Here is a 22,637-nt window from a genome sequence, read left to right on the forward strand (position 1 = left end):
ATCATAACTCACCAGTATTGAGGTCATATCATAAGAAGCCAACAAACACTGACGTTTCGGTGTCAGTGTTTGTTCGCTTCTTATGATATGACTAATAAAAATCGGCCCCCTCGGTTAACCCCCCTTTCTTCTCGTTCAGTATTGAGGTCAGTAGTACATTTCGGAAGTACAAGTACTACCCTTGCGTATTCACTTCATATCTGCGGTCCGCATAAAGTATTCGCTCACTTTGGCAGGTATCACCACTTTCCATTTTTTTCTATTCCTTCTTTTTTTCTTCCTCCAGGCTAGGGTAGACAATCAGATGCTTTTCTGGTTGACGCTTCTGCCTTCTTTCTATCCTCTCTCATCTCTTGACAACCGTCTTCAGTGCTTTCTGCAGCAATCTATGAACAACCAAAATCGAATGTCAGGGGCTAAAAATTACTGGGGGTTTCTCAACTAGCATTCTGTACATTGTAATGGTTGGGGGCGGGCATGAAATAGATGGTAGCTGGCCCATGCCGTCGTCCAACTTAGGCACGCTGAGGAAGTTGTTGAAGGGAGAGACTTGTTCTCATCGAGAACGAGGAATATGGGATTTATTTACAGTATTTACATGAGGACGTTACAGTTCATCAGTCTAGAATGACTGAAAGAAAATTCACACTGAAGAGCCGACAACGGCTGCTTATAAACACTGTGTCCTCCCTAGATCCCTAGGTGAGGGAAAACGGCCGTTCGACCAAATGGAGCGCCCAAAGTCATCGTAGCCGACCCGCATTTGAGGGCGAGGGTTTACGCACTCACATCCGCACAGGTTGCACTGACCACACCAAGGTGAGAGGGTTTTCGCAGACACGGTGCTGCCCCGAGCAGGCGCCTCTTTATCCCAGAGTCGACTCCGTAGGCAGTGGCCGCCGCGTCTGTCCATTGAGTGACGACTTCTAAGCTGCGCGAGACGGCACCGCAAAGCATCTTCCCGGAGCTCCCCTGCTCCAAACAAACCGTGACGGTGTCGGCGTACACACTAACAATACTTGCTTCGCCGACTGCATGTAGACATCTCGGCGTCGTTCGGTTGGGGACGCGGCACATTGTGGTTCTTACAAAGCGAGTCGTCGCAGCAGACATGGCGGCGCCTTTCCGACGGTCGCTTCTCCGTAGATCGCCAGCCTTGCAGCTGCGGTGGGCTGGGAGAATCTTGTGGGTCGGTACCTCTGCAGGCCGTTCTTAACAACATTCACTTAATCTTAATCACGTAGATTGACGTGCCTTTTTGTAAAAAAAAAACTTTGCGCATGTTAGCCCCATGGGATACCCTATATGGCGCTCCTGTATGTTCACTTTAGCAGAATACATTGCATAAAGTTTTTAATGCGTTGCAAGGGTCGCTCTCATACTTTCGCACTTTATTCTGCTGCTACTTCTTCTTCTTCTGCTTGGGCTGCAAGCGCCAATAAAAGTGCGCAATACTTTTCTATAATGGATCCTCGGTTGCGAAGCGCTTTCGTAGAGCGTTTCGCGCCGCCATTTCAACTCGGTGCGACCAACTTTCGCGCAAGCGTCCTTACGCGCACGTACTCGTTTATTCGGCGCGAGATAAGATACTGATCCTGTTGCATTCCGGGCTTTCCGGCGCGTACCATGCATGTGTACAAGAGACGCTTCCCGCCCATAGCCGCCACCCGCACAATAGAAGAAACGAAAGTATACGCGCACGTACGCCCCTCCCATAAACCTTACATCTCACCACGCGACTGTTACTACGGCAACTCCCACATTGTTTCTTTGTTCGCCTCCCACTGGACCCCTCCTATCTTGTTTTTTTCTTCTTGTTGTCGTTCGTGGGGCAGCAGGAAACCCAAGTCGTTAAGGGCTCTTCGCCCCCCGCGTCTGCCGTTCCCTGTCATCGCCTCGTGTGCTCGGCGTGGTCGCGTGTCTACCATTCGCGCGCCGTGCGTAATCTTCCCCGAGATGTCGTGTTTCCCTGGCGAGCCGCGAGAGAGCGCGAGCGCGCGCGAAGCTCTGTCACGAGAGACGAGACCAGCAAAAAAAAAAACACTCGGAGATGGTGGCTCGCGCTCTGACGGGGCCCCAAGAACAAGGTGATTACGGTTCTTTCGTTTGCCCAATCTCCTTCGGCCCATACGCACAGAACGGAATCGGTCAGGGCCTGGCGCTGACGCTGCCGTTGCGTCGTGTCAGGTGTGTTACGAGTGCTCCGGTTCCTCTGACTGATTGTTTGTATAAGAATAGAAAAAAAAGAAAAGAAAAGAAGGAACACTTTGTCGATAATTGTATATATACAAATGGCGTTTGCTGGCCGCAGTGAAATCGGAGTAGGGTGACCGCGAGGAAAGAGTGTTTCGGGCAGGTCGCCATTCAATAAAGGCAGGCTGTATGTGAGTGACGTAAAAGAACAAATAATCGCGTAATCGCGTTAGACGAAAACTACATTCAGCAATGGCTAACATGCGGATCTTTTTTTTTTTCATACGGCCTCTTTTTTATCATTACTACTTAAATAAGAAAGCAGGAGGTTTATGGTACTTATCAGCACGTGAATAGGATAACTCGGAAAGGCTTGACCTCGCGAGAATAGCTTTAAGGCCATCAAGAGTGCCCGTCTTTCCCTACCACAAACCGCCATTATACTCCTCGCACAGTAGTGTATGCGTTAATACTTCTGCCTAAGAACGTGCAACTTTGATGCTGTGACGTGATATGCGATCGTGATTGGGATGCGTGATTTACTGGTTATGCATGTATTTACCGCCTGTCTTACCTCTGCGGCATTGTTCGAGAAGGGCAATAACAGCATTGACAATCTGCACCACTAAATTATCGCAGGTTACCTCTCCGGCAGTGAAAATTACGCGACGCGTCCTACGCATGGCGGAATTCGCGCTTTAACGCGCTCAGCATATCGTCGTCCTGCTATTCCATGTTCACTGCACGATGACGGCCTGTCCCGGAGATCTCCGACTACCCCTGTCGTGCGACAGCTGACCCATTGTATGCCTGTAAAAGTTGTCGTTTCATCATGCATTTGCTGCTCTACGATCATTCATTCTAATTCATTCGTCGCCCAGTTTGCCTAATCCGCAGCCTATACGAAAGGTTCTATACAGTGCACGAACGCGTACAAGGCAGCGTTTTTTTTTTTTTTTTTGCTTTAATGGGTGCGGTCGGCCATTTTCGGGGGGGGGGGGGAGGAAGAAGAAAAACGCCACGAGTGTATGCAGATCATTCATTCCATTAGTAGCCCCTTTCTCCGCTACTTTGAGCGCTGTCACCACTGTCGATGACGGTATGACAACCGTGACACAATTACTGCATTTCGCTTCGAAGCACCACTAGGTGCTCTGGAAGCCCAGAAATGACACGGCCTTGCCTCGAGCGGCTTACACTCCGGCTAACGTCGTCGCTTCATTCCAAGCCGCGACTTCACATGCATTCAGTTCCTTCGTTTATTTATTTCTTTATTTATTTTTCATTTATTTTTATCCTGGTCGTCCACGCAGCACATTTCGACGTGCAGCTAATGGACGCTCGCTAACCGTCACTCGTACGACGTGAGCCGTGTAAAAAGACAAGCGGTGCACGCGTATAAACGCGGTCCCGCGGCGAGCCAATTCCCACGAGCACCCGTCTCCATAATTGCCATCCTCTCGAGGTATGTCGTAGTTCAACATTTCTTCGAAGCGCAAGCCAGCGGTCACATGCTTGCTTTGTTTCTTTTTTTCTTTTTTGTTTTTCGCCTCTTATATATGTTTTAAACATCTTACATACTACGCGAAAGAGCGACAGAACGTAAGAAGGGCCACTTCAAAGGAACGACATTTGTAACGCGAAGCGGAATAGTTTCCCTTAAAGAAAGCAGCGGATTTGGGCACGAGATAAAGGGCAAACGAGTGAGCCGAAATAAGAGGAAGTTCCATTTTAGGGAGCCGTTCCTTCAGCTTGGCGACCTGCGGATGTAGAAGGAGAAGGCCGTTCGAAGACGCGATGGCGGTGTTTCTTCTTTCCCCATCTTTTCTTGTTTTCTTAAATTTTGTTTTCTTTTAGTTCTGGCGGTGCGCGTTGCTACATTCCGTTGTAGAAGAGGAGCGCTGGCCTCTGCGCTATATGCCAGAGCCGTTCCGCTCGTCCTTCTTTTTTTTTTTTTTTTTCGCTAATGAGGATAAAGCACGCGAGGCCCCTCAAGCCCACTCTCGCTCGAAATTCCGTCGAGCTTCGGACAGAGATAGCTGCTATTTTTACACGCCCGCAGTGGCGAAGACAAGGCGTCGGCCGTTCAAGAAAATGGGAAGGGGTCGAGATGAGAGAGAGAGAGAGAGATAGAAGGAGAGGAGAGGCAATTGGAGTGGAGAGTTATGCGGCGGAAATAACGCCTTTCCTCGCCACCGTGCTTCGACGTGAGTTATACGCCCGCGGAATGAACGTATCGGAAAAAAAAACGCCCTAGGATCTCGAGACGCGGGCCAAAGGGATAAGTCTGTGTTAGTGATTTGCATAATGTCTCGCCGTCAGGGCTATAAATTGCGGCCGAGACGAAACAACTTTTTTTAAATTTTTTTTCGCGGGCAGTTTTAACGACTGCAGAAAAAGCTAAAGGGGTATTGGTCGGTGTTGCACTCTTACTTCCAAGTGTGAAAAAACGGGAAAGGGGGATTGCAGAAAGAGGGAAGATAGTGATCAACGAGGCAGTGCAGTGACCTCTGCACATGTCACGTGCTGTCGAGTTGTATAAGTTACGACGATGGTTTCCAGCGACTTAATGACCTCGAAAAGTTAACTTCAAGCATAACTCGGGCATGATTGGTAACTGCCATTACGGCAGAGGCGCGGCGTTCTGCATAATGTTTCATAATTTGATGGCGAACTAGGGAAGCGTTCTTTAGTGATAATAGGCTCCTTTTGCAGGACTACAGTTTCCTTGTAAAGCTGTTTCGTAACGGATTTCATTCCTACCACCCTGCTTGCGTACGTTGGTATAAATTCTGTAGCGGAAAAAAAATACAGGTATTTCGCTGAAGAATCATTGCGTCGCTTGGTAACTAATCTCCCTATTTTGCCTTTACTTCCCCGTTAGCCGGTTCATGCCCTCGATTATGTCTGTCTTATCTGCCACGTGTTTCCATTGTCATCGTTAGGTTTGCTTGTAGTAGTATATTTCTGGCTATCAAACCTGTTGTGTACTTTGCGAATATATTGTCACATTTTGCGTAATCAGAACACGTGCAGGGGACAGAATAAACCCACGATGCAGAAGTCTACTGAGGAAATGTGCTCCGAAATACCGCTGCTGGGAGTATACACGGAGCCAAACACAACGAGGGGCAAATTATTTTTAGCAAATAACGCGGTGCCTAACTGGAACAGAGAGTCGGTGGTAATTTCAACAAAGCTCGAGTGTTTTTTTTTTTTTGTTTTTGTTTTCTTAGCTATACAGATTGAGAGGAATGATGCATTGAAAGACAGGGATATTAGCCAAAGGTAGTTCCAGTTGGGTACCCTTCACGGGGGAAGGCTTAAGGGGGACAAAAAGAGAAAGAGTGGAAGGGGGTGGTAGAGAGAGAGACGATCACGAACAAAGCGCGTACACTACAAAGCGGTATGGGACGGCGTTCTTAAAGTCTGTCGTGAAGGCCCGTAGACCGCAGGAACCTTAGTAACGCTAGTAAGGATTTAAGCGCGGACGTTCTTTGGGAACAATGACCTAAAGCTTTTAGTTCTGATAGTGGACGATTTCCATTTGGTCCAGCACTAAACACATCACTTCTCTCAGGGCACTATATCGCGGGCAGACAAAGATAATGTGTGCGAGCGTCGCATCGCTGCTGCATGTGTCGCACGTGGGGCTGTCGGCCATTCCAATAAGGAAAGCATATGAGTTCGTAAAAGCAACGCCTAGCCACAGATGGCTCAGCATGGTCTGTTCACCTCGTGGTAGGAATGTTCACGTCGTGGGCGTGCATCCGTATGTCCGCAGACAACGAACATATAAGACACATGGTGAAAACGTTCGAGTCCCACAGGGGCAAAATACAATCACGGGACATCAATCGCAGCCCAGCCGCAGGGTCTGTTCGCGAAAGCAGAATGAAGATTCGTTGGTCACTTTCATGAGCAGATGGGGCGGCTTCGTCGGCGTGGTCATTCCCACTGATGTTACAATGTCCTGGAAGCCATTGAAAGATTGTGTTGTGTCCCTTGTCATGGCTTCAATCATATATGTGCCGAATTTCTGAGGCCAGTTGTTCATTGAGTCCGTGGTGCATTGGACTTTGTATGCACAGAAGGGCTGCCTTAGAGTCACTAAAGACTGTGCATTGTTGCGATGGTTTCTGCTTAATGAAATCAAGTTCAGCACGGAGTGCCGCAAGTTCTTCACCTGTTGATGTGGTCACACATGAAGTTTTTACTTTGATTTCTTCGAAATTTGCCGGGATGATGACTGCAGTAGCAGAGCTGTTGAGTTTTACCGAACCATCTGTGTAGACATGTTGTCGGAATCTGTGCACGTTGTGAACGCGTTCCAAAGCTGCTTGCTTCAAAGCTTGCAACGGCACTCCAGCTTTCTTTCTGATGCCTGGAATTGTCAGTTGCACTTGCGGCCGGTGCAGACACCACAATAGATATGACAATCGTGTAGCAGGCGTAAATTGTGATGGCAAGTAGGACTGATGTCTTACAATACTTTTGGCAGATGTTGAATGTGGCTTCTTTGGTGGCAAGCAAGCAAGATGGTATGAAAGAATCCGAGCCAGGTGTCGGATGTGTGCTCTCGGGACATCTGTAGCAATATAGGCTGTCAAAGGAGCGTCTCTGGTAATGGCCACTGTCGAAATCGATGACGTAGTTTTTGGGAGACCAAGACTAGTTCTGAGTGCTCGTGCTTGTGCAATCTGGAGTTTGAGGATGTTTGTAGTGCAAGTATTTCCTAGTACAGGTAAGCTGTACCGCAGGAAGCCCAAAAACAGTGCTTTATATAGTTGCAACATTGATGGTGCTGTTGCGCCCCAGAACTCTCCGCCGAGAAACGCAAGAAGGTCCACGACGGCGGCCAAACACTTTGTCATGTACGAGACGTGAGGCCTCCAAGACAAGTCCCTATCAATGATGACGCCAAGAAAGCGGTGCGTTCGTCTGTATCGTAGAGTTCGGTCATTAATCCGCAAAGCATACGGGGCCATCGCTTTGCGAATAAAAGCAACGATTGCAGATTTCTCAAGTGTAAGCTCCAGACCTCGCCTTCTTAGGCATGTTGACACGGCCGTTGAAGTCTCCTGAAGTCGTGCGCGGACTTGTGCACGTGTCACTCCTGAAGCCCATATGTAAATGTTGTCTGCATATACAGAGAGCGGTATGGTAGCGGTAACATATCGGCGAGACCAACGAGCACCAGGTTGAACAGGGTAGGGCTGAGTACTCCGCCTTGCGATACGCCGCTACTGGTATAACTAGACGGCGTTGGTCCGTCTTCAGTCAAAATAAAGAAAGATATTTCATTAAATAGCTGCGCATCCAGCAAAAGGCGTGTCCACCAATCCCTACAGCTTCTATGATGTCGAGAATTTCATGATAATCTTCATTGTCGTACGCACTTTTAACATCAAGAAATAAGGCCGCAGTGATTCGTTTCAGATATTTCTGGTGCTGTACATATGTTACAAGGTCAATAACGTTATCTGTTGACGAGCGTCCGCGTCGAAAGCCAGCCATTACCTCTGGATAGAAGTTGTAAAATTCCAAGTATCATTCTAACCGTGTAAGGATCATTCTCCCCATTACTTTGCCGACACAGATGGCCAGTGCTATTAGACGGTAAGGTGACAATCCGAATACAGATTTGCCAGGGTTAAGGAGTGGAACAATGCGACTGAAATTCCACGTCATAAGGACCGAGCCGTCACGCCATAATGTGTTGTATAGGCCAAGAAGAGCATGTCTGGCCTCTTGACCAAGGTTTGCAAGCGCACAGTATGTGATGCCATCGGGTACCGGTGACGAGAATCTCCTGCACCCAGCGAGTGCGGCCTCCAGCTCTTCAATGGAGAAAGGAGCGTCCGTACGAGGATCCCGGGAGCAAGGGAGGACAACAGGAACAGTTGTGTAAGGCTGAAACGTCAGACCCGCGATACTTGCGCAGTAATCTTCGGCTGCGTCGACTTCTCGGCGTCCTTGATGGAGGGCTAGATATTTAAATAGACGGCGCTGCTGAGGACCTGTTCGAAGTCCACAGACTATTCTCCAGACAACCGACAGAAGTTTACGCGGATTGAGGGATTCACAAAAAGATTTACGACGTTGATTTTGCCATACAGCAATGCGACGCTGAATTTTTTTTTTAATGCGTCTGGCCTCGTAAGCCGATTTAGTCCATCTTTACCGTCGCTCCGCTCGCCGACAGATTGCACAGAGGATCTGTATTTCCCCCTCAAAATCCGTGTATCTTTCTAATGACCGAAATGAATGCATAGCATCCTGCATGGCTATGGCGATCTGAATTTCCAGTGAGGACGAAAACACTTTGTGGCATGCGTCTTCCATAAGTGATTTAAGTACGGGCCGATCGATTGTTTGTTGAAAATTTGATGAAATACATTTCATTGACCCTTTTATCTTCAGGTAAATAGGAATTTGGTCGCTTCCGTGAGATTCAATATCTACGAACCAATGGACGCAGCGAGTAAGGCATCAGACAAAAGTCTAAACAACTGCTGTACGCCTGGCCGCACAGAAACGTGGGACTGCCATCGTTTAGATAGCAAAGTTCATGGTCGAAAGTAAAGGAAACGAGGTTTCTTCTTTTGGAATGTACCTTGATGCTTTCTCAAGTGAGTTCTGTGCGTTAAAGTCCCAAACAACAATCTGTAGGTCATGAGTCGCATCTATAATGTCACTCAATCTCTGTCTGTCGAAACGGCTTTATGGATAAAGGTAAGCGCCCACTAGAATAAACGCAAGTTTATTCTAGTGGGCGCTTACACTGTATGTAGACGATCACCTTGCTAATGTCACTACAAGTCGATGAAACATAAGGTTCATTGCCTGAAATTTGGACGGGTTTCTGTAAGAATTTGGTTCATAGACGACAATAAGGGAGACTCGATTGGCGAAAACGTAATGGTGAGTATCAGCAATACAGGATTTCGGTCCACGGGCGTTACATTGCATAACAGACGCTTCTTTTACTTGTCTGAAGAACGGCTGGTGCGGTAGAGCCATTGTGCTTGCTATTCGAGGCTCGCAAGGACCGGATCCAGACCGTCCGGCACCTGTAGTGTACCCCGAGCAGATGGCGTCTGCATGTCATTTATCATCTCACGAATGACTTTCATTAGAGATTTGATTATTTCGATTACTTGCTTGTCTTGACCTTGCACCCGATCTGTGCCGTAACTGATGCGTCGCTAGTCCACCGTCGGTCATTGTTCTGCTGGAGCATCTAACGCCACAAGTGCAGGCCAGGCGTTTTCAGTAGACGTGTGTACTGCGTCACCAGACACCGTGTTGTCAGTGTGGTTGATCGCCTCGGGAGCACCAGCTGCACGAAGTGGCATCTTTCTTACGACGGTATCAGTATTTTTAGCAGACGAAGATCGTCTGCGGCAAGCACGACGCCGTCGCACTTTGGCGGCGGCCTCTCTGTGCGTCGAGTTTTCTCTCACCATTTGTTTGGTGACTTTCAGCTCTGTCTTGTGTCATGGGCAGTCCTTCGACGATGCTTCATGGGGACCAGAGCAATTGGCACATTTGAAGTCAGTCGCTTGGCAAGCATCAGCGCTGTGTTGCTCAGAGAATTTCGGGCGCATGATCGAGTTTCTGCATATACCGCTGACATGGCTGACCTTCAAACAATTGCGGCACTGAAGTGACCTCCAAACGAAGGATGACGAAAAAATCAAACTTTAAGGTGTGACGGCAAGCTTCCTCCCTTGAAAGTTATATTCACATAAAGTTATTCTCCTAGGCGACAGATTTCAATAATAGTTACATCCGCTGTGGCATGTTTTATCAAAATAAGCAGGTCCTTGTCGTTTATTGACTCATCGACATCATAAATGACTCCTGATAAGGTATCGCTGTCCTATGGTATTATATTGCGAACATTTATCGTGCCCAGGACTTTGTGCACAAAATATCCAGCGCTGCTCTGCTCGACTGCGAGGATATTCTTACGGGTGTTAATTCTCACATTCGTAATCTCACTCGGAACAAGCGCCTCCAGTGTGACAGATGTGGCTTGCCTGTTTAGCCGGTTCACGTTGTCAGTCATTGTCTCGGGCAAGAAGAGGACGGTATGAGCCGTGTCATTCTTCCTTGCCATCGCCGTCGTCTTTGTTGAAGACGATGAAGCAGTGTCGATTATCCTCTTTCCTTTTTGCCTGACAACTGTCAAGTAGTCACCGTCATCCGACACATCTTCTGAAGCAGAGTAGTACAACATGGTGTCCTCGCTGCCTGTGTCTCTCATGAGGTGGTTGCGCTTCCTCGGGGCGCTTGACGCTGTGACGTCTGTCTCGCCCGGACGCCTAGCTGATTCCATTTTCATCGCCGAAAGTATAGGGAGCGGCGCCTCCCGAAAACACGCAAAAAATATTGATAAACTGAGAGTACTGTAGAAAATGGGGTTCCACACAAGAGCCACTTGCGGCAAATAGCACAATTCTAGTATGCGAGTTTACGCGAAAAGGAATACGCCGCTAGCATCAGAAGTCGAAAGGAACAATCAACTAACTAACAAAATTTCGATAAGTATGGTTTAAGGAAATTACTTTAAGTCATATATGAGAATTTACCAATTGTAGCCGCTGAGTTCGCAATGCGTATCCACTTGGAATTCAGGATGACACCAGTTTTGAGATATTCCCAATGTGTTCGACGAAGTGCGTTAGAATTGCAGTTGTTTTTGTGCTTCAGTGCATGAAACGTCGTTTTGCTAAAAAGAATGTAAGTCTAACAACAGTGAATTTTGCCGTAATTCTGACGGCTCAATAAATCTGCCAGAGCTATATACATCCACCATGTTGCCAGCACCAGCACTTTTAATGCGATAGCATTATGGGTGGACGTCAAGCACTTTGTAGGTATCCGCCTGACGAAAGATTGTGGCACCATTCCAAAGACCGGGCTGTCTAACACAGCGTCTTAAAGCGCTTGCTGTCGCAAGGGAAGAATGCCAGAAACTGGTGTCACAAGTAGAGGTGGCGACGCAGGCATTCCGGCAACAACTGCGGGAACTTTTTTTTTTCGAGCGAACTTGTACCCTAAACTAATGAACGAACTCGGCGGTAGCCAGTGTGGCAAGCACCGTCGACATCGGTGCATCGAATGATTCGCCGATGCGCCCTCCCTTATTTTACACCCTCCAATCTGGCCAGCTAGAGCTGGAACCCTGGAACATTCCTCCAGCGTCTGGCATGTTCGCGCCTTTAAAAAGAAAAAGAAAGAGAGAGAGAGGGAGTTTTGCGTGAGCACAGTAACGTAGACAACACGTGGGCAGTCTACGCGGCCAGAACAGATAAGAAAAAGGATCGCTGTGGATGGATATCCAGACACTTCAAAGAGCAATTTTGTTGCGAGAAACAACTGTGCGCTGCAGAAACTGTGCGTCATATCAATGCTTCCCAATTCAACAAAGCCATCCCATGTTGGACTGGCCTCTAGTGTATGTGGTGATTCCAATGGAAATTCTGTTTTACTGGCAATAAACAAAGAAAAGGATGTGCGAATGGTGGCCTAATGGTTATAAAGCGTTGATTGGGCTACAGTGCTAGAAGACGGAGGTTGGATCGCACCATCGGTCACGCATTTCTTTATAGCATTACAGGTGGACTTCAGCCTCTTCAGAGGTAACTAACAGAAGACTCAAGGTGTGTTGAGCGTATGCGCGAGTGACGTCACAGTGTGCACTAAATAGCAAGTTTGTATGAGATACGAAGTATAGAAACGAGAGTATGCAAGGAGGTCCACGACCCACACGTGCGTAGATGTCGAGACGTCTTCGCATTCTAAGCGAGCTATGATAATGAGAGAGAGGGGGGCAAACTTCTGGCCAGTTTTTCTATATATACATTTGTAGCGCGTTATAATAGCACAAAAGCAGCAGCTTTCTGTGTTGTTGCTTAGCAGAGCGAGTAATGAGAACTCTCGAATGGAAATCAATATCTGCTGCGAGAAGCCGAGACTCTGTTGCTGTTTACTCATGCTTGGCTTTCTTTCTTTCTTTTTGTTTTTCTTTTCTTACTGCTCATTATCTTTCTATCCTAGGAACCGTACGCTCTGGCCGTGTTGCGATTTGCGGCACGTTGCCAGTAAATAAATAATTAACGAGGCAGGCCCACGTCTATCGCTCGAAACACGCCCTCACGCAGATCCTCGTCGCAGTCGGCGTTGTCGATCTGCTCGAAGCTGCAGCTCGCGACACAGCGCCCCGGCATGTCCGTGCTCTCCTATATCAAATTACGGTTGCTTGTACAGCTACGCTATCACTTGCCAGCGTCCTGGTCGTCATTACGATTGCTGCTACGTGCGTACGTTCGCGTGTGTACGTTACTGCTCTCCATCGTTCCCTTATTTTTGTATGGGGGGGGGGGGGGGGTCAGAAGAAGAGGGGGTGGAGGCGAAGATGGAGAAAAGCCAACTATCCGCCGATAGCGCTAGCTATGGTCCCTAGCGAGATGCAGGCTTTTTTTCTTTTTCTGGCGAAGCCTCCAGGGCTCTCTCGCTGCGCCTTTGGTCTGCACCTACTGTTGCCCCCATCAGCCTTCCCATACATAAGAGGCACGCAAGCTCCTCCCCAGAGCCCCAGCGCCAAGCGGAGGAATGCGATGCGGAGGAGAAATGAAACGGCAGCGCAGATGGAAAGAAGTGAACAGAAAAACAAAGCTGGCAGAGCATGGGTATTCGCTGAGCAGCAGCAGGAGAAGCAGCATCAGAAGCAGCATCAGAAGCAGCAGCAAAGACGCGCCAGGAGGCCGCCTCGGTTGGACGAAGACGGCGGCGAGAACAAATCGCAGATCGAACCGAGCGAAGCACCAGACACGCGCGCGCGCGTGCCCGCTAGCGTGGCGGACGCCAGGGACGGTTTATTTCCAACAAGACCCTCCGTTTTCTTCTTCGCACGCCAAGAGGGCGGGAATGGAGGGCGCGAGGGAGTCTCTTAAGCCTTGTCCTTTTTTTTATTTATATATTTATTTCCTCAGTGACGCGCGGCACCACACAAGCGCTTGCCAGTTCTGCTACGAGCTGGGATGGTAACGCCCGTGTAAACGAGAAAGAAAAAAAATGAATCATTTTCTAAGAACAAAAAATAAAAGGAAACATGCTTATAAATAATAGCACTACGAACAGCACCGGTGGCGGGAGCAATAGACGACGGACCGGGAACAGCAGTCCCGAAATAGAAGAACAGTGCGCGGCGTCCGCAGAGAACGGGAGTGCCTTTTTTGCATTCGCCAACTATCCCTCTCTCCCTTTTTCCTCTCCCATTCACGTCGTCGCCACATTTTTTTTTTCTTCTTTCCTGCTGCTGTTTTTTTTTTCTCTCTCTCTTTTCTTTTCGTTGCCCCGATGCGGAGCGCGGCACGCGCTCTTGTTTGTGTATGTTCTCATGCGCTGTTCGGCCGCGCGTTCTCCGCCCAAGCCGTGGCTCAGGCCCAGGTCTGCCCGACTCTGGAACAGAAACATCGAGTGTAAAGGTGGGAGCGGGGAGTGCGGTTCGTTGACGAGCGGCGAGAGGGGTCCTCGGCGCCCGCGTTAGGCGCGGGCTCTCCCTCCACGGCTGTTCCCTCCCTCATTGCGCTCGTCACCCCCAGCGGCCGCGATCCTCCTCGCCATGTTTCCAACTCTGACGTCCCAGACAGGACCGCGGCTCGGGTGCTCGAGGGCCAGGCAGTCTGTTGCGCCACGTGAACGAGGAATACCGGATGAAACGGCGAGCGGCGCTGCAGGCGATGGGTGCGAGAGCCAGAGGAACGACTCCTCGCGAGAACGGCCGTCGTGGTGCGATCAACCGGGATCTGTGAGAAGTGGCCCGCAGAATCATTTATGTCCTAGCCTTAGGCACTGGCAGCGAATTGCACGATCATTTCCTTTGGTGGATCTCGGCGTGCAAATCGGTCTGCCAACTGTGCATATCTTTTTTCTTTTTCTTTTTGGCACACTGATTGCACCTGTTGTCGGCACCGCTCATTGATCAAGGAGTAAACAACCAACCAAGTAACAAAAGTGACGACAGGGAACGCCGATCGATCGCCGACCAGTGTCATCGCTCGAAGTATACCGGATTGACAGCGCGAAATTACGAAAGGACTACAGCGAGATGATACACCTCTCGTTGAGCTGCGTTGAGTTGAGTACCGCATCTCGTTAGATGCGGTACAAAGCAGCTGAGTTATTTCTGCATGCAAATGCTATATCTGAAGCAACTGTAAAATCTGTTGTAGTGATGCGTGCAAACACTGTTGCCGGGATATGCGCGCTTAAATGCTACTCTTCCGCCTAATGAAAAGTTCGCGTCAACCCGCAAGTATGAATGACAAATTGTAGCTATGGAAAGCAGTGGAACCAAAGCTGGAGCTAGGCGTCAGAACTCCAAGAACCGCCGCAAGGAGTACAAGGAACACTCAACATTCGCTCGGATTAGGGAAGACGAGACTCCACGGTGTTCTCGGAGTCTCGAAAGCCTCACCTGCGGCGATGGCGGGCCGGCAGGACGCAGCAACTGCGCTGGGAACCGCAGGGCACCGAAAAATCAGCGACAAGGAAGGCCGTCGTCGTCGTCCCAACGGCGACCGTCCGTGCAGTCGGAAGCGGTCGCCGGCGAGCACGAACAGGAGAGGAGCAACGCCCGCGGAAGCAGGCGGGGCAAGAACCCCAACAACAAGAACAACGGTCGCAAAGGACAACGACGCCTGCGACGTTCTGCTTCATCCGCGGCAGCGGATCGGGACGACGGCAAGGATACTGCGGCGAAGAACCGGCAACCGGTGCGAAGGACAAGCAGTGAAGGGCCGAGGCCTCGCAGCATGGTGGTGCTTCGAGAGGGTCACGAGATTCGTCGGGCGGGCAGCTCCAAGCGGGACGCGGACGGTAGCAAGGCGGGGTCGATGTCGACCCTAGCGTCCGGTGACTGTGGCAGTGCCCAGTGGAATCACGGCGGTTCGAGCAGGACAGCAGCCGGTACTGGCGCTCGGCTGCTGAAGACTACGTCGCTGACCGAACTGTTCGCGGTCGAAGTGGGACTGGCGCCTGCGGCGGGTGTCACCCACAAGGAGAGCCGTCGGCGCAGGATCGTATTTGCCGTGGTTCTCGTGGCGCTGGCTCTGCTCACGGCCAGCGTCTTGCTCGTCGCCATCACACTGTTCCTATCGCCTACCGTCGACGAAGTTCGTGAGTAATGATTCCGCTCCCTATGTGTGAAATCTATGCTGGGGGGCGTGTTGACTGCATATCTATTCTTTAGTCTGCGAGATGTCATTTGCGTGGAGAGGGCTGCGCGGAGCCATGGCACTCCTACAATTCTGAAATCTGTTTGTCAAAAACTTATCTTGTACGAGTAGGTGGGCTCAATGTCGTCCTTCTCTGTTAGACAGCGCCTTGTTCGGCTGCCTAGAACAGTCTCAGTGGAAAATACAGTTCAACTAAGGCGTTTGTATGATTGACCGTTCGCGACGCTTTTTTCTCGTCATCTTTTCCGATCTTAACGTTTTTTCTTTGATAATTTTTTTAACAGAAATCTCGTAGTCTCTGCTTTGTTTGCTTTTCGTAATAAACAATTTGTCATTGCTAAAACACTAAGTCGTAGCACTTGTCCACTCACCAACTTCTTTGCTTAACGAACTGCTGCGGTGTTGTAATGCAAATTTGGATGCTGGAAAGCAAGCGAAATCATTGAAAGTGATTTCGAGGTTCGTATTTGCTGGTCACTCTTGCTCTTGCTATCGACTGCGACCTCTCAGCTGAACCCTGTGGTCACCGTGAGGACATCGGTAAAACGCAGTGTTTGTACTTACGCCACATAACTATACTTAAGATCGGCTATATTAGCCAATCGTGATGTTGGCCACATAATTAGCTAAAGTGTCTGGTCAATAGCAAACAGTTCTTACAAACAAGCTGTTTGTGAATTTCGTACCAGAATTCTTCCTCTTTCTTTTTCATTTGCTTTAAATGCATTAAAGTAGATCAATTTTCATTTGTTTTAGTTTGAAAGTCTCAGGTACATCGGCGTTGGAAATACTATTTCTCACTACGCCCGCACGGTCTCTTATATGGCAACAACTCGCACTATGGGACGGCATTACTTGTTGACGCTGGTAAAACAAAGGGCAAAAATTTGTATGGTTCGTCCATCAGAACACGTACCTGCCAATCCTGACTCGAGCGAACGGTCTTGAAGGCTGTTTATGTTTCGGTGCTTTCGTGGTGGGTGTTATTACTTTTTCTTAAATATTCACTTTGTACTACTTTATTTTTCAAGTGTTCTGAAGACATCGTCGTGGTTGTCATGTAAAAAAAATTAAATTATGGGGTCTCCCTCCAATTATGGGATTTCCCTCCATTAAAACAGGGGGAAGGGGCTTAAGAGATGAAAAGAGAAAAATGAAGGATAGAACACTGAGGGGTTCTGCTTCGTCCATAGCTACACATCGACACCACAGTCGGTCACTGAGGTCAGTAAACGTCGGTTTCTGACCTCGAGGCATTGGTGTTTTTGATCTGGCGGCAGCACCGCATGGGACACATGTGTGACGTCCGTGCAGATATGCGTGATCACTTTGATGTGGCCGCCGCACGTTGAAGTCCGTGCAGATATCCGTAAACAAACCACTGGTGTTATCGGGGTCACGCATATGTACAGTCCACGCAGAGTATGAAAGAGGATGGTGGCATGGTCGGCGAGAAGAAAGGATGAAAACGCGACACCTCATAGGACGCGTCCGTCACAGCGGACTCCTGCTCACGCAATCAACGTTTGCGCTCTTATATAAGGTGGTCTATTTGCTCTCGTGGTTACAACCACACCGCAGCCACGTACCCACAGAGAGAAAACACGCAAAAAATATATATATAACTCATTACACGGCTCTCCACTGTGGCGCAATGACGCCAGCATTGCAACTTCTACGCATGTGCAATTCATATCACGCTGCTCTACGGATCCATGGCTGTTTTGGGAGCACGAAGAATCTTCTGTGGGTGCAGTCAGCGTGTTTAAGCCCGGTTCAGCTCGATTAGGCCTCCCATCGCTAGAATTTCGGCGCAGACTGCATCGTCTACAAACCTTGCTTAATATCGTTAATAAATAAACAAAAATGGATCCCGACATGTACATCAATTTTAATAAAACAAGAGAAACCAGATGCAAGCACAGCAAAACGATTGTGATGCCACAGGCTAAAACTACTGCTTATCGCTTCTCGTTTTTCCCTCGAACTATAGCAGAGTGGAATGCTCTACCGCATGTAGTCGCTTGTACGTCCTCGGTCGAATCCTTTGTGTCTGCCGTGCAATCTTTGCAATGAAGCAAGTTAGTTTTAGAATCACCAGTTTCCTATTTTTTGTAATTTTGTACATGCTGCTTTTACCGACGCAATAGTCTGTATGTTTAAACATTTTTTTTCCATGGTTCCTTGTAACTCATGTTCTTGTTATTTTGACTTGCAGTGCCGACTTTGTACTCACTCCTGCCTGGACTGCCAAGAGGCAGTTGGCAGTATCTAATAAATAAATAAATAAATAAATAAATAAATAAATAAATAAATAAATGAATAAATAAATAAATAAATAATGTCCGGGTTTAAGAATTTCAGAAATGAATTAAATCATTCATTTAGCGGTAACGTTATCAAGGCCCATACGTGGGCAATGCTGCAGCTGCATGCGATGCTAATTAGGCCTGTTTCAAAAACAACAATTATTGTTTCGAAGCAGTATATACATTTAATGCACTAAATTTAGGAGTAAGCAGTTCCACTGCCTAGATCCTAGGCTTTGTATTTCTCATAAGCTTATCTACGCCAGAACAGTGCATTATGTCAGTGACACCACGTGCATAAAGAATGTGTATATGCAAGTCTGGTTGTTTTTTGCACAATTTTACTGCGACAGCAGCTAAATGCTCGGAATCGGGTTTGCCTTGTTCGCCCGGCCGGCCGACCAGCCGTCCATTCTGTTACGCTGACGACGACCCTTGTCGTCATCGACGTTATTTTGTCGTCGTCGGGTCACTTCGACATTTAAAGAAAATTTAATTCTCGGGTTTTACATGCGGCGACCCCGATCTGATTACGAAGCACGCCGTAGTGAGAAACTCTGGATTATGTGTTTGATCACCTGGGGTTCTTGAACGTGCACCTAAATCTAAGTACGCCAGCGTTGACGCATTCCGCCCCCTCATCGGAATACGGCCGCCGTGGCCAGGGTCGAACCCATGACCTCAAAAAAAAAAGCAGCACAATGCCATAGCTGTTGAGCTCCCGCGGATGGCACCCCATCATCTCCAGCTTCACAATCGCTATAGAGCGAAGTGAAAAAAAAAAAGAACATTGTGTACAACATCCACCACTGGGATTCGAACCGATGTCACTAGCTGCGGCAAGGCGCATAATCGAAATAGCAAATGCGCTGAAAATCATGTGGTTGGTGGAGAGCAATACCGAAAACATCTACGCTGTCAATTCTAACAATGCTGTCACAAAGTCAAAGTTATCACAGCGCCACAAAGTTTTGTTACATAGTAGCTCACAGAATTCGCAGCTGTCAAGTGCCCAAAATTGCAGCACTACAAATGTACAGGGGGAAAAAAACGCTTTCGCTCAGATATAGTAGGGGGGGGGGGGGGGGCAACCTTTCATTTCATACGTGTCATCAGTTGTAAAAGAAGTTTTCGTTGATTAACTATTGAAGTATACTTATTGAAAAAGAAAGATCCGGTATAGGGCTGCATTGCTATCTTTAACCTAATAAACTTTTTCCCTGAGCATTAGTTTTGCAGACATTTGCCTTCTTGATGTCTTTTTACGTTACGCCTTCACGCAGTACTCCGCACAGAGGCCTGTAACCTATAAATCATTAACTAATTAATTAATAATCCGATATTATTGTAAAAAATAAATGAATAATTATATTGCTATACCTCCACATTATGCTTCAGGCCACACACCCCTGCAACTTGAAAAGTAGGGTCGGAGTGTAATGTGAAATGTTATTTTTTTCTTTTCCTGTCTCTCTCTTTGCCCTCTTTCCAACCCCTATATCCCCCACCATAGCGCAGGGTAGCAAACCAGTAACTCGAATCTGGTTAACCTCCCTGCCCTTCCTATCTATCTATCTATCTATCTATCTATCTATCTATCTATCTATCTATCTATCTATCTATCTATCTATCTATCTATCTATCTTCTTGCGTTATATATATTCTTTCTGTATCGCCCATCAGTCATGCCCTGTACTTGCACGGTTGACAAAGCGGCAAAACAAAAATAAAATGAAAAAAAATTTCATTCCTCCAACTAAGGTAATCCAAAAATTGTGTTCAAGAGCCTTGAGACCGGGAGGTGCCCATCTCCCCCCCCCCCCCCAGCGCTTTATCCATTACTATAACAATCAAGATGGCGTACTTTTACGCATCACAGCGACCAACGTGTAATCAATTGTTTTGGAGCATCGTACATATTTATTTTTATTGCTTTGTTTTTCTCTCGTCTTCGCGGTGCGTATAGAGCGATACAGAGACGTGAAATGTAGATGAATTCGAATCAAAATTTCTACTTCACCTATGAAAGCCGAGTCTTGCTGAACCCGCTGGCCAGATAACAAAACGAAAATGGAGGGGATAGGGGTATAGATAAAAAGCACATAAGTTTTAATTTGCAAGACAACAGAGAGAAAATTCTAGTCATATATATTTTAGAAGAGTGAACTGCTGGGCTAGTTGGTTATCCGACATAATAAACGAGTTCTGCGCCAAGACCACACACACGGCGCTAGATTCGTTTATTAATTCTGGTCAATTTCGACCTATGTCCGACGATAGACTTCTACGGCAACTCAACTAGTGAAGTAAAAGCAAATTTAACGATGGCAGGTTTATTTATTATCGAAACTTCACGGACGTAATCTTTTGCTCTTCGTAACATTATAAGATTTGTTTTTGGAGTGTCGTACGGCACAGTTCGACTGCATGGAAAGAACAAAAAGTAGGAAAGAAAGAGCGATATTAAAGATATATTATTCGACTATGTTTTGCTGCTTTATCTGCCTATGACGAAAAAACGAAAAAAAAAACGATCATCCGGTTATCGTCTCCAATTTCTTAAATGGCAACGCATTGAACCAGAAACTGCTCCTTGAGTGCTAGCTGATCTTCATTCCTTCGTCTTGCTGCTCAGTGAACCTCGAATTTAAAACGATTTTGCGCCGGCCATATCCCGCATGGTTTCTGTTTGCTTCTTGTGGAAAGACGGTCGAAATGCGTGTGTGTGTGTGTGTGTGTGTGTGTGTGTGTGTGTGTGTGTGTGTGTGTGTGTGTGTGTGTGTGTGTGTGTGTGTGTGTGTGTGTGTGTGTGTGTGTGTGTGTGTGTGTGGCAGCATACGTAAAGAAAATTATACAGTGTCTCCTTTCTTTATTTCTTTTTCTTTTCTCTTTCTTTGAGGCGGAAGGGGGCGGGGCGGTGGAGAGACCACAGCCTTAGTAATTGGTCTGCTAATGCTGTGGTCTCCCAACTTTTGCTCACGAGCGAACATAGTAGAGACGACATTCGCGGTGTGCGCATATTTCGTGAGAAACGAACAGTTTCTACAGGCCTTTCGCAAAATGAACTAGTACCAACTCGCCCATTTCGATACCATTGTCAACTTCGTGTACTCTGAAAGCACTAATTGTGTCAAACATCTGCGCGATTTCCTGGAAATGCTAGCTTTCCTAGCGCAACAAGCTTAGACACTGTAGGTACAGACGTAAAGGACAAATGCTGAATTTTCAACTATTAAATTTGCAAGTACAAGGCGACGTCCTATGAGTACAGAAAATACGTGAAACAATGTCAACAGAACAGGCGTAACTACCCATGAGCACCTCGCGTCTTTAACTCCGATCTAAGCTTGTTTCGCTAGTAAACATGCTTTATTAATGAAAGCCAACTCGGCCCATGCATTTATCATTGTGTGAGTCCAGGCAAGACATGGATATACGTCGAAAGATGGAAACTAGAAGGGATCAGCAGCGGTAGGACAAAGGTTGTCTTACAGTGAACCTTGCGACGAGGGGACTTATCGAAACGATGGCTCCAGAAACCATCCTATAGACGACCACTGGCAAACCTTGTGTAATGCTTTATACCTGCGTAATGTCACGTTGTCCTAATATTTCCAGCGTAAAAACTTCATTTTCCCGACATCTACAGCCACCGTCGTTAGTGCGTCAGAAAGTGGGTTTAGCTGAGGCCCTTTGGAGGAAGACGGCAAATTATGTGTTGTAACTATAACTAAACGCGATGAACTATAACTCTTCGCGCTGCTTGCTGATTAAAAAGTGAAATATTATGCGAATAACCGATACTCGTTTCGCGTCTAAAATAGGCGGCTCACACGTTCTCGGGCGCCGTTCTTCCTGCACAGAACTGCTTAATGGCGTGGGGCGCCGCAGGAAATCGTCACCGTCTTTAAAAGAATAGGTCATTGAAGTCACAAAGCTTTTTTTTCGTTCTTTGTAATGATCCTTTGTCATAGGCCCCGCCGGTTTCGCTATTAATTTAATGCATCGTTTCGCCGGTGGCTGTTCTTGGAAATCGCATGCACTCTGCAGTGTGCATTGTGAATACGGTCCCAAAGGGCGCTGCTCGCAAATCTTCGTAAGCGCTGTCTGTCATGACCGGCCATCTTCTCTAACAGCGGGCGCCTTGTCAAAAATAGCCGATATGTGCTTATTTTTTTCTTCTTTCTTACGAACCGCTTTAATGCGCAGGCTGTGTTGTGCACTTGTTCTAAGCTTTCGTTTTTGCCCATTTCTACAAAACATCGAAGTTGAAACTTGCCAACGTCGATTGGTCGCCGACGCTGAAAGCCTCCTTGATTTTTTTTTAAACATAAGCGGGCAACAGATTTTTTTCCAAATTATACAACATCCGTACAACACCCGCGCATTCCACAGACCTATGAGCACACGAAACCCTCCACACATGCATCTTGCCATGGTGCAGCGATTTTGTTATTATTATTATTACTTATTTATTATTCTTTAGCGAGAGGTTCATGCCGAAGTATCTACTAGAATGATGTGTGTTTCCTCGGCCCCGGAGTGACTGACCGTAAAAAATGAAACAGCGCTGTTATGGACTTCGTTCCTGTTGGAAGCTCGATACGGAGCGCACGCGCGGTTTCTTGGCAAAGGAGTCACGTGAGAAGCGAAACGGAATAAATTGCGTCTCATATCAAAACATCCGCGCTACCCTTACGCACTTGAAGATCGGTTGCACGTTCTTGTTTTTCGTTTTTTGTACCATTGTCGTGTTCTTACTCGCCATCGCAAGGCACGAAGCGAAGCGGCGTCTTTTGACCGAAACGCAATTGCATTTTATCAAGCGGTTTCCAATCGGCGTGAGACGGAGACTCTCTGAAAGCGACTTTTCATCTCGCATACA

The 22,637-nt window shown here is 47.5% G+C and overlaps 1 protein-coding gene across 2 annotated transcripts in view; it reads left to right on the plus strand.

Annotated features, from left to right (window-relative positions):
• LOC142583068 (uncharacterized) overlaps window positions 1–22,637 on the plus strand; it is a 197,213-nt gene that overhangs the window by 153,759 nt on the left and 20,817 nt on the right. The window contains exon 1 of one of the 2 annotated variants that reach the window (XM_075693353.1): window positions 14,363–15,384. The exons of the other annotated variant lie outside the window; for it this stretch is intronic. Within the exon in view, the coding sequence (XP_075549468.1) occupies window positions 14,544–15,384 (841 nt within the window). The 5' untranslated portion in view covers window positions 14,363–14,543. Of the gene's footprint in view, window positions 1–14,362; window positions 15,385–22,637 lie in introns of those variants that run through there. 2 annotated transcript variants of the gene reach the window in all.

This window comes from Dermacentor variabilis, chromosome 5, assembly GCF_050947875.1.
Source record: "Dermacentor variabilis isolate Ectoservices chromosome 5, ASM5094787v1, whole genome shotgun sequence".
NCBI lineage: Eukaryota > Metazoa > Arthropoda > Arachnida > Ixodida > Ixodidae > Dermacentor > Dermacentor variabilis.